This window comes from Anoplopoma fimbria, chromosome 2, assembly GCF_027596085.1.
Source record: "Anoplopoma fimbria isolate UVic2021 breed Golden Eagle Sablefish chromosome 2, Afim_UVic_2022, whole genome shotgun sequence".
NCBI lineage: Eukaryota > Metazoa > Chordata > Actinopteri > Perciformes > Anoplopomatidae > Anoplopoma > Anoplopoma fimbria.
Genome location: NC_072450.1, coordinates 15994969 through 16007143, shown reverse-complemented (window position 1 = coordinate 16007143; position 12175 = coordinate 15994969). Strand labels below are relative to the sequence as shown.

At 39.6% G+C, this 12175-nt stretch overlaps 1 protein-coding gene across 1 annotated transcript; it reads right to left on the bottom strand.

Moving 5' to 3' along the window:
* Positions 1-3099: 3099 nt before the first annotated feature.
* LOC129105853 (uncharacterized) lies at positions 3100-5050 on the bottom strand. Its single transcript, XM_054617071.1, has 3 exons — positions 4979-5050; positions 3865-4147; positions 3100-3741 (listed from the first exon to the last, which is right to left on the bottom strand). The coding sequence occupies exons 2-3, from the start codon at positions 4072-4074 to the stop codon at positions 3100-3102; spliced, it is 852 nt and encodes a 283-aa protein (XP_054473046.1). The 5' UTR covers positions 4075-4147; positions 4979-5050.
* Positions 5051-12175: the final 7125 nt, after the last annotated feature.

The following is a 12175-nucleotide window of genomic DNA, read 5'->3' as shown; positions in this document are numbered from 1 at the left end:
GCTACTTTTACAATAAATTAAAGTTCCATCATGACAAAGCTTTCATTCCAGGAAATCACACAGGTGAGAGCCTGTACATTTATGGTGGGCAGGAAAAAATCACTGTGTTGCTCTTTCCAACTCCATTCACTAATGTGTAATGTGGAAAATGCCTCTGGCAAAATTGAGGTTGCCCAAAAGAAAGGTTTTCCAACTTGAGTTAATTGGTGGCCATGTACACGTTTAGTGCTACACAGTGAAATAATAAAAACAAAGAGGTTATCCTTTTACAACTCCTTTCCCTTTGTAAAAAACATTAGCCTAAAATCATGTCTTCAAAATATTAAGTTGTCATGTGGATGTGGTTAATGCTTATCTACAGTAAAGACATTTATTTGTTACTGATGTTTTTTCTTATAAACATCTTACATACAATGATGAGAAATGTTATTCACTTCCTTCTCCATTAGTGCAAGTCACACTAAAATCCTATATCAGCCCACATTAGTCTCATCTTTAACATTTTGTTGGCTTTGTTCAAGATAATTTCCTCATAGTTAAAAGCAATTAAAAGTTGTCCTGTAAACTAAATGACAGCCTCAATCAGCGGGGGGTAGCTCCATTCAAACTTCTTTATTGGCCACATGCCTTGGAGCCAAAAACCAAGATCAACTGTCCCTTTTTTCTTTTTTTCTATCTGAGAAAGGTTCAGACAAATGATTTCAGGAAGTGCCATCTCATATGTAGCTATGGTCTACAGAAGGAATAGGAAGAGGGTTGCCTAAAATGTAAAGAGGGTGATTGGTTGCGAGGTATAGTGAAAGCTGGGAACGAGGTGCCATATCAGATGTGGGCATGGGATTAGAGTTCATTAACTACTTTGGTCAAGCCCTACACCCCTGCCCGACCACTTCGCTCTGCTGCCTCGGGGCGACTGGTTGCCCCGTCGCTCAGAGGTCCCTGCGGCCGATCCACCCGGTCACAGCTTTTTTCTGTCCTGGCCCCTCAGTGGTGGAATGAACTCCCCACTGACGTCAGGACAGCAGAGTCGCTGCCCATCTTTAGGCGCAGGCTGAAAACTCACCTCTTCAGGAAGTACTACCCGGAGCCTTCCTCGTAGCACTTATGGCACTCGTATTAGTTGCTGCACTTACTGTATTCGTATCAGTTCGCTGCACTTATTGAATTTGTATTTGTTTACTGCACTTATCCTATTCGTAGTAGTTTGTAGCACTTACTATATTCGGATTAGTCTGTTGCAATTATTGTTTTCGTAGTAATCTGCCTCTGCACTATACTTTTGCTCTGGCTTATACTTTGAGATGCTTGTTTAAGAAAGGAGATGCACTTATGACTTCCGGTGACTAGTAGTTCTCTTGAATACCTATGTTGAATACACTTCCTGTAAGTCGCTTTGGATAAAAGCGTCTGCTAAATGACTGTAATGTAATGTAATGTAATGTAATGTAATGTAACTATCTCCCCCTTGTAATAAAGCTCTTTTTCCAGCTGAGGGGTTTTAGCAATCGCTGCAGTAAGGCTAGTGAAGCATGAGGAGTCATGAGCCTAGGAGCACAAAGCCAAAGTCACTCCTCACAGGCAGCACACAGACTGGGTCAACATCATGCAGCAGGAACTTTGCACATCTGATTGAATGCGAAAAATCCTTAATGCAGAGAGAGCCATGAGTTGATGAAAGAAAATGTGCAAAAAGGTTCTAAAAATGTCATGAGATCAAGAAAACTGACCCAGATTGGTGCTCATTGTGATTCACATGGCAGATGAAGATTATATTTAGTGAATGAAAAATGATCATAGAAGTTTAAATATTTACTTTTCATTTCTGTTCCTAATGCCAACAGTTAATTTAAAACAGTCAACAATGGAATACTTGCATATAACTGAGGTGGACCTCTCTCTTTATGGCCTACTGCTCATCTGTGTTACACATTCATTTGCAAGCTTGTTAATGTGCTTGCTAACACTTCAGATGGCAAATTGCAGAAAGAGTAGTGATGACTGCAATGAGAAAAAAATGGATTAAAGATAAGATATTCTTGTGACCTAAAAAGCTGCTTGAATTTAACTCAGATTTCAGCTCAGACTTTCAACTCAGCTCAAAAATGTGGTTGGCCAACATTTTCTTGGTTCAAATACAGAATGTATCCTATGCAATCTTCCTTAAGTGCAGTGCACTACACCTTCACCTTGCAAATTAAAACATGCATTTGTTCTCATGTAACATCTTGAGGTTGTTTGTATTGTTGACATGGCCTCCTTGATTACATTAGCATTCAAAAGACACACCCCCTTACACTGTTGCATTGGGAGTTCAATCAGAAAAAAAACACACTGAGCTGAGTTTTTCAATAAAATTATTGTGTTCCTTGAGAGAAATGCATACTGGAGATGCTCACTGAAAGAATAACATTCATTTAGATCTGGTTCCCTAAGTTTTTGGGAATAATTCACAATGACAAGCTGGGACATTATGGCTGCCTTGTCAGGTATAAACTTTTGGTGACTTTGTAGACAAACAAGGGTCATTACAGTTTTTTACAATACAATAAACACAATTTTGATTGTTTTGTTTTGTTTAGCAAAATCCAACACACGAATAGCACAATCACAAACCCAATTAGCAAAACACCTTAGCTCCTTTGCAAAATGAACCACTCTTGTAAAAACTATACACTAACTTATCAAAACCATATTCTTTTACCATATGAAACACACACGTTGCATATGACTTAATTCTGTTTGCACCAGTTACACTCTGCTGTTGAAAACCTTAAACACTTTCGGCTAATTCTGCTTCTAAGTGCATAGAGTAGTATGGGTGACACAGTGAATTTGCAAAACATTGCTCGGATTTGCACAACTGTAAACACAATGTCTGCGCACACTTTTTGCAAAACAATACACACAGTGAACACTAAACACACTTGTATGCATTACTGTAGAAACCACACAGGACACAAGACTAATGCTGTTGACAATGTTATTTATTTTTTTCCATATGCTCAAGGCAACAAGCCAACAAAAAAAACATTTCCCAGTTTTCATTCATGAACAAAAAAAGAACCCCCCCAAAAAAAAGAAAACACAGCACATAAATTGCTATTGTTGGTCTCTTCTCCTAGCTGGATATGGCCAGAGAATCTCATCTACATCACAGGCGATATCCTCATTCGCCAGACAGCGGGGAAAGAATCGCCGTGCATGCCTTATCCACCCCTGTATGGCTGTGGCCTCAACCTGGTCACAGGCCTCCTCCATGGCCTGAACGAGGGCTACCCGAGCCAGGGGGTGCAGATCGTAAACCTTCCACCGCCATGCCGAGAAAAATTCTTCAATTGGGTTAAGAAATGGTGAATATGGTGGCAGGAAAAGGACTGTGAAATTTGGGTGCTGTGTAAACCAGTTCTGAACCAGAGCAGAGCGGTGGAATGAAACATTGTCCCAGGTGACAATGTATTGGATCTGTATGTTATTGATTGTGAGGTTGTATAATCTGTCTAAAAATGCAAGGATGTGAGGGGTTTTATACGGACCCATGTTGGCATGGCGGTGGAGGACCCCATTCTGGGTGATTGCCGCGCAAAGGGTGATGTTACCCCCACGTTGCCCCGGGACACTAATAATTGCCCTCTGGCCAATTACATTTCTTCCCCTCCTTCTGACCTTTGAGAGGTTAAACCCCGCCTCGTCTATGTAGATGTACTCATGCTGAATGGCCTCAGCATCCATTTGTAAGACTCTCTAAAATACAGTGAGACAAGATTGTGTAGTTCAGCATAGATTTAGTGTACAGCACATTTACATGTAAAAAAAGGTTATGTGTGCAGTATGCAACATCAGAGTGCTAAAGTGAACAATACATACCTCCACATACTCATGCCGCAGCTGTTTGACCCTCTCCGAGTTCCTCTCAAAAGGCACTCGGTACATCTGTTTCATTTGTACCTGATGTGCCTTCAGGATACGAGCTATGGTGGACAGAGAGACCTGATTCACGTTCTGAAAAATGATTTGGTCTTCAATAATTTTGGCCTGGATTTCACGAAGCCTGATGGCATTATTTGCCAAAACCATATTCACAATCTCCCTCTCCTGCAGTGGTGTGAAAATGGGAGCCCTTCCTCCTCGTTGTACTCGACCCTCAATCCTATGTAGAACAAAACACATGTAACCTACTGTAAAATGTCACAGGAAGGGGTATCAAAAGTGCTGATATGGGGTGTGTGAGGGACCGGCGTGGTCCCCCCACGTATCTGGGATACGGCCAACTGGGAATTTCGAGTGTGGGCAAAAAAATGAGGGCAATGGACTGAGGACTAAGAAAAGTGAAGTTTTAATCTCTCCAAAACATTCACAAACAAATAGAGCAACGTTCAAAATGAAAAGGAAATGACTGCATCAGTCCGCACACCAAACTAAGATAACATAACATAGCATATCATACCATAACCAAAACATACGTTTCTCGTACTGGCCTCACGTCAAGCCAGCACCACCTTCAGCCCCCAAACACCAAATGAGAAAGCCCTTAAATAGGGAAATGGCAATTGGACCAATCACGGCCGTATGGGCCAGACCATTAGTTGGGGGAACATTATTTACCTAAAGCTAACAATCCAACATAACTGAACAGAAAGTACATTATGTGAATACTAAATAAACATGATACTAAATAAACAATCACCAAATACATATATACCCACACCCTGTGCAGAACCGAAAGATATTTACAAAACAGCCGTTTCTATCAACACCCCCCTGGGCTATTCCCTGATACTCTGATCCTAAGCTCCCTTAGCATACTGCCCCCTACCGGGACGGAAGACCAATTTTACACCAGCCCAATATAATATATACGCACACAATATAATAATAATAATAATAATAATTCCTCTAATGCGGGACAGTGAGAAGGGGGAGGATTTCACCTTCTCACAGGGTGCATAATAAATAAGCTGTAAACAGGTAATTTTTGTACCTGTTTTCCAGTCTGAATGCCCTTATGACAGATGCCACGGTGAATCTGCTGAGATTTGGCTGGACTCTCAGTCCAGCCTCCCCAGTCAGCGTCAATCCATGGTTCACAACATGGTCCACAAGAGTTGCGCGACAAGAGTTTCATTGCTTAAAGTTGGACCTCTTCTCCTTTGAGCTTCACCTCCTCCTGCTTGAAGTCTTCCTCTTCCTCTTCCTCTTCCTCTACCTCTACCTCGGCCTCTACCTCTGGCACGGCCTCTGCCTCCTTCTCCTCCTTCTCCGATTCCCCCTCTCATCCTCACTCTTCCTCTTCCTCTTCCTTCCATTTTGGTTAAGTTTGGTGAACTCACCTGCTGCATTTTTATTGTGCTTAAACCTGATTGGTGTGTCTACAATTAAGCAATCTTGTGTTTGCACACCTGATGGCAGTGTTCAATCAACTGGCTCATGGGTGTGGTAATTTGATAGTCAGTGCTTTAGAATTGCAAGGAAGTGACATCTTGATATACTTCTGTGTCTAATGCATAGACGTGTGTGTTAGTGTTTCAAATCACTGTGTGTATTGTTTTGCACAAAGTGTGAACGGACCCATTGTGCTTACAGTGGTGCAAATCTGGGGCCGAGTTTTGCTCCTTGAGTGTAAGGTTTTGATAATTGGGCAAAACTTTAGATTTTAGTGTTTATTGTATCGTAAAAAACTGTAATATTTTGAGCTTGTGAAATGATGTATACAAATATTTTCGCAGCCTGCAGTTGTATATTTTGTGTGCATGTTAAATAAAGTTGCGTGCGTGTGTCTGAAAGTGTGAATTTCTACAAAAATCTGTCTATATGTGAAAACGATTTGCGCACAGATGATGTTTAAATGTTTAATGTTTATATATGGGTATGTTTAAAAAAATTGGGTATGTGTAATTCAAATTTTTGCAGGTTTCAAGTCTTGTAGATGTAGATGTACGACCAAATATTTCCTACCCATGCATGCAACACTTAAGTTACAAGCTAGGATTTACAAGCTGGAATTTGACCCTGCTTTTATGCCTAAACTGACTATCCAATCAGCATAGATAAAGAAATGCAGATACCGGTTAGGTTAGGTTTATGTTTTTGCGTAGAGCTCATTAGATTTGCCCCAGTAACCAGTATACCACTTCATTTCTCCTGGTTATAACAAACCAAATTTCATGCCAACCAGTTCAGAATTGAGAATTCACGGATGATTTATGTCATTATGCAACACAGGGTTGCACAACAAATTGAGTTGTAGTTGAATTGAACTCGATTTTGCAGAGATGCCTGCCTCTACCATCCTTCCGCCAATGGAAAGATGATAAAACTGAAATGTGATAAAAACAACAATGAACAAAAAAACTTCGTCCAGAGACTGCTCTCATGACCCTATAGGTCACTCACTGGTTGAACCCTCAATTTACCACGTGCCTGGATAGTCTCAGAGTGGATTGGGTGGCCTCCTAAATTAAATTTTAAGTCAAATTTAACATAAACATAAAAATAATGGTTAAAATGAATGCTTTTAACATGTAGTTTGATACTTCGGTGTCGCATACACAGTCAGGAAATTTGCGTGTCTTCTCTCAGACTCTGTTAAATCTCACTGTTAAGAATATTCCTGCACAAATTTTAATTGCACGTTCACAAAATATTTCTACAGCTACAAAAAATAATAAAAAAATGCAAATTATCTGTGTACATTTATTTCAAGAATTCCACACAATCAGATGCATGCATGCATCTTTTTCATATCCAAACAAAATGTCATATATAATTGCAGACTTTTAACATTATTTCTGAAAATATTGATGACCCTAATTTGCTTCCATATTTGTTCAACGTCATGGATTATTGCAGCCCCCACTAAGCTGACTAAGTGTCAAGAGAGAAGAGAGGTAGCATGAGTGAGAGCAGCAACCTAAATACTGCTGTTTTGCGGAAACCCCAAATCCCTGAAAGAGAAGGATGGGAGGAAAATGGAAAACTAAATAGAAAGCAACAGAATAATATATTTTATCATAGGACCCCTGCCTCCTAGTAGTACTATGTCTGGCTGTGTGTAGTGTGATTTAAGGCGCAGTGGCAGAGATCCATTAGCAATGAAACAACATACCCTAAACATTAAATAATATATATATATATATATAAATATATTGTGTTTTATATGTATGAACAAATGTCTCAATAAAGTTATTGAATTAAAAAAAAAAATTAAAATTAAAAAAAAAAAATTAAAAATTAAAATTAAAAAATAAATAAATAAATAAAATCTACCCGGCATGCAATGCGCGGTGATCGCCGGAACCTATTTCCCGGTCACCGGGATTCTACCGGGACGCCTCCTCTAGCTCCCAGACGGCTCAACCTCCTCTAGCTATGCTAGCTAGAGGAGGTCCTCTGAGCCTACTAAATAAAGGATTCAGCCGGATGCAGCGCCTGTCCACCGGTACCGGTACCGTGAAAAACACCGGTAATCCGGCACACCGGTATACAGGAGGATGAGCCGTCCAGATAAACATCCGTGAAAACATCATGACGTGACGTCACTGCACCGCGACTGTGACAAACGCGAAACATTAAATAAAGATAATAAAACATTAAATAAAGATAATGATCTTTCGTTTATATGTATGAACAAATGTCTCAAGAAAGTTATTGAATTTAAAAAATAAAATAAAATAAAAACTACCCGGCATGCAATCCGCGGTGATCGCCGGAACCTATTTCCCGGTCACCGGGATTCTACCGGGACGGCTCCTCTAGCTCCCGGACGGCTCAACCTCCTCTAGCTATGCTATCCTTCCGTTTTCAGCCCGCGGTCGCGGTCATTTTCACGCGGATTCAGCAGCATGGAGAGACAGGCTGATGGCACCACTGTTTAGCCACTTCATGCTCTCTTTTACGGACGTTTTCAGCTGGCGGTCGCGGTCATTTTTTAGGCGGATGGAGCAGCATGGTTGTTTCGGTTCATTTTACGCCGTTTTAGTGTGCTAAAAGACCCGCTGTCACTCCCAGAGTTTACCCTGACTTGGAGCACTCTGCTGCGGGTGTTTTGACGCTGTGATGCCGGTCATTTTACGCCGTTTCACTGCCTTAAAAGACAGATTCAGCCGGATTTCAGCACTAAAATCCTCCGGAAAGCGCCTGCTATTTTTTTCCTCCCTGGGCTGCTGGAGGTCATTTTACGCCGTTTTAGTGTGCTAAAAGACCCGCTGTCACTCCCAGAGTTTACCCTGACTTGGAGCACTCTGCTGCGGGTGTTTTGACGCTGTGATGCCGGTCATTTTACGCCGTTTCACTGCCTTAAAAGACAGATTCAGCCGGATTTCAGCACTAAAATCCTCCGGAAAGCGCCTGCTATTTTTTTCCTCCCTGGGCTGCTGGAGGTCATTTTACGCCGTTTTAGTGTGCTAAAAGACCGGCTGGAGGTTGAGCCGGCCGGTCCACCGGTACCGGTACCGTGAAAAACACCGGTAATCCGGCACACTGGTATACAGGAGGATGAGCCGTCCAGATAAACATCCGTGAAAACATCATGACGTGACGTCACTGCACCGCGACTGTGACAAACGCGAAACATTAAATAAAGATAAGAAAACATTAAATAAAGATATTAAAACATTAAATAAAGATATTAAAACATTAAATAAAGAATGAAACATTAAATAAATAGAATAAAACATTAAATAAAGATATTAAAACATTAAACAAAGAGAATAAAACATTAAATGAAGATAATAAAACATTAAATAAAGAGAATGAAACATTAAATAAAGAGAATATAACATTTAATAAAGATAATGAAACATTAAATGAATAGAATAAAACATTAAATAAAGATAATAGATGATGTTTCAGCCTTCGTGGCATCAACTTAAGATCTTAAAAATAAGAACTTGAAAATGTAAATATATACATATATATATATATATATATATATATAATATATTGTGTTTTATATGTATGAACAAATGTCTCAATAAAGTTATTGAATTAAAAAAAAAAAAAATTAAAAATTAAAAAAAAAATTAAAATTAAAATTAAAAAATAAATAAATAAATAAAATCTACCCGGCATGCAATGCGCGGTGATCGCTGAACCTATTTCCCGGTCACCGGGATTCTACCGGGACGCCTCCTCTAGCTCCCAGGCGGCTCAACCTCCTCTAGCTATGCTAGCTAGAGGAGGTTGAGCGGTCGGTCCACCGGTACCGGTACCGTGAAAAACACCGGTAATCCGGCACACCGGGGTATACAGGAGGATGAGCCGTCCAGATAAACATCCGTGAAAACATCATGACGTGACGTCACTGCACCGCGACTGTGACAAACGCGAAACATTAAATAAAGATAATAAAACATTAAATAAAGATAATGATCTTTCGTTTATATGTATGAACAAATGTCTCAAGAAAGTTATTGAATTTAAAAAAATAAAATAAAATAAAAACTACCTGGCATGCAATCCGCGGTGATCGCCGGAACCTATTTCCGGTCACCGGGATTCTACCGGGACGGCTCCTCTAGCTCCCGGACGGCTCAACCTCCTCTAGCTATGCTATCCTTCCGCTTTCAGCCCGCGGTCGCGGGCATTTTCACGCGGATTCAGCAGCATGGAGAGACAGGCTGATGGCACCACTGTTTAGCCACTTCATGCTCTCTTTTACGGACGTTTTCAGCTGGCGGTCGCGGTCATTTTTTAGGCGGATGGAGCAGCATGGTTGTGTCGGTTCATTTTACGCCGTTTTAGTGTGCTAAAAGACCCGCTGTCACTCCCAGAGTTTACCCTGACTTGGAGCACTCTGCTGCGGGTGTTTTGACGCTGTGATGCCGGTCATTTTACGCCGTTTCACTGCCTTAAAAGACAGATTCAGCCGGATTTCAGCACTAAAATCCTCCGGAAAGCGCCTGCTATTTTTTTCCTCCCTGGGCTGCTGGAGGTCATTTTACGCCGTTTTAGTGTGCTAAAAGACCGGCTGGAGGTTGAGCCCGGCCGGTCCACCGGTACCGGTACCGTGAAAACACCGGTAATCCGGCACACTGGTATACAGGAGGATGAGCCGTCCAGATAAACATCCGTGAAAACATCATGACGTGACGTCACTGCACCGCGACTGTGACAAACGCGCAAACATTAAATAAAGATAAGAAAACATTAAATAAAGATATTAAAACATTAAATAAAGATATTAAAACATTAAATAAAGAGAATGAAACATTAAATAAATAGAATAAAACATTAAATAAAGATATTAAAACATTAAACAAAGAGAATAAAACATTAAATGAAGATAATAAAACATTAAATAAAGAGAATGAAACATTAAATAAAGAGAATATAACATTTAATAAAGATAATGAAACATTAAATGAATAGAATAAAACATTAAATAAAGATAATAGATGATGTTTCAGCCTTCGTGGCATCAACTTAAGATCTTAAAAATAAGAACTTGAAAATGTAAATATATACATATATATATATATATATATATATATAAATATATATATAAATATATTGTGTTTTATATGTATGAACAAATGTCTCAATAAAGTTATTGAAAAAAATTAAAAAAAAATTAAAAAAAAAAATTAAAATTAAAAGAAAAATTAAAAATTAAAATTAAAAAAATAAATAAATAAATAAAATCTACCCGGCATGCAATGCGCGGTGATCGCCGGAACCTATTTCCCGGTCACCGGGATTCTACCGGGACGCCTCCTCTAGCTCCCAGACGGCTCAACCTCCTCTAGCTATGCTAGCTATAGGAGGTTGAGCCGGCCAATCCACCGGTACCGGTACCGTGAAAAACACCGGTAATCCGGCACACCGGTATACAGGAGGATGAGCCGTCCAGATAAACATCCGTGAAAACATCATGACGTGACGTCACTGCACCGCGACTGTGACAAACGCGAAACATTAAATAAAGATAATAAAACATTAAATAAAGATAATGATCTTTCGTTTATATGTATGAACAAATGTCTCAAGAAAGTTATTGAATTTAAAAAAATAAAATAAAATAAAAACTACCTGGCATGCAATCCGCGGTGATCGCCGGAACCTATTTCCCGGTCACCGGGATTCTACCGGGACGGCTCCTCTAGCTCCCGGACGGCTCAACCTCCTCTAGCTATGCTATCCTTCCGTTTTCAGCCCGCGGTCGCGGTCATTTTCACGCGGATTCAGCAGCATGGAGAGACAGGCTGATGGCACCACTGTTTAGCCACTTCATGCTCTCTTTTACGGACGTTTTCAGCTGGCGGTCGCGGTCATTTTTAGGCGGATGGAGCAGCATGGTTGTGTCGGTTCATTTTACGCCGTTTTAGTGTGCTAAAAGACCCGCTGTCACTCCCAGAGTTTACCCTGACTTGGAGCACTCTGCTGCGGGTGTTTTGACGCTGTGATGCCGGTCATTTTACGCCGTTTCACTGCCTTAAAAGACAGATTCAGCCGGATTTCAGCACTAAAATCCTCCGGAAAGCGCCTGCTATTTTTTCCTCCCTGGGCTGCTGGAGGTCATTTTACGCCGTTTTAGTGTGCTAAAAGACCGGCTGGAGGTTGAGCCGGCCGGTCCACGGTACCGGTACCGTGAAAAACACCGGTAATCCGGCACACCGGTATACAGGAGGATGAGCCGTCCAGATAAACATCCGTGAAAACATCATGACGTGACGTCACTGCACCGCGACTGTGACAAACGCGAAACATTAAATAAAGATAATAAAACATTAAATAAAGATATTAAAACATTAAATAAAGATATTAAAACATTAAATAAAGAGAATGAAACATTAAATAAATAGAATAAAACATTAAATAAAGATATTAAAACATTAAACAAAGAGAATAAAACATTAAATGAAGATAATAAAACATTAAATAAAGAGAATGAAACATTAAATAAAGAGAATATAACATTTAATAAAGATAATGAAACATTAAATGAATAGAATAAAACATTAAATAAAGATAATAGATGATGTTTCAGCCTTCGTGGCATCAACTTAAGATCTTAAAAATAAGAACTTGAAAATGTAAATATATACATATATATATATATATATATATATATATATATATTGTGTTTTATATGTATGAACAAATGTCTCAATAAAGTTATTGAATTAAAAAAAAAAATTAAAAAATTAAAATTAAAAAATAAATTAAATAAATAAAATCT

What these genes read in the sequence shown, in the direction of transcription:
- LOC129105853 (XM_054617071.1), bottom strand. Translation starts at nt 4,074, where the DNA reads ATGGTTTTGGCAAATAATGCCATCAGGCTTCGTGAAATCCAGGCCAAA. An exon ending in TGCGGCATGAGTATGTGGAG is followed by an intron (nt 3,742 to 3,864) that starts GTATGTATTGTT and finishes ACTGTATTTTAG; the next exon opens with AGAGTCTTACAAATGGATGC.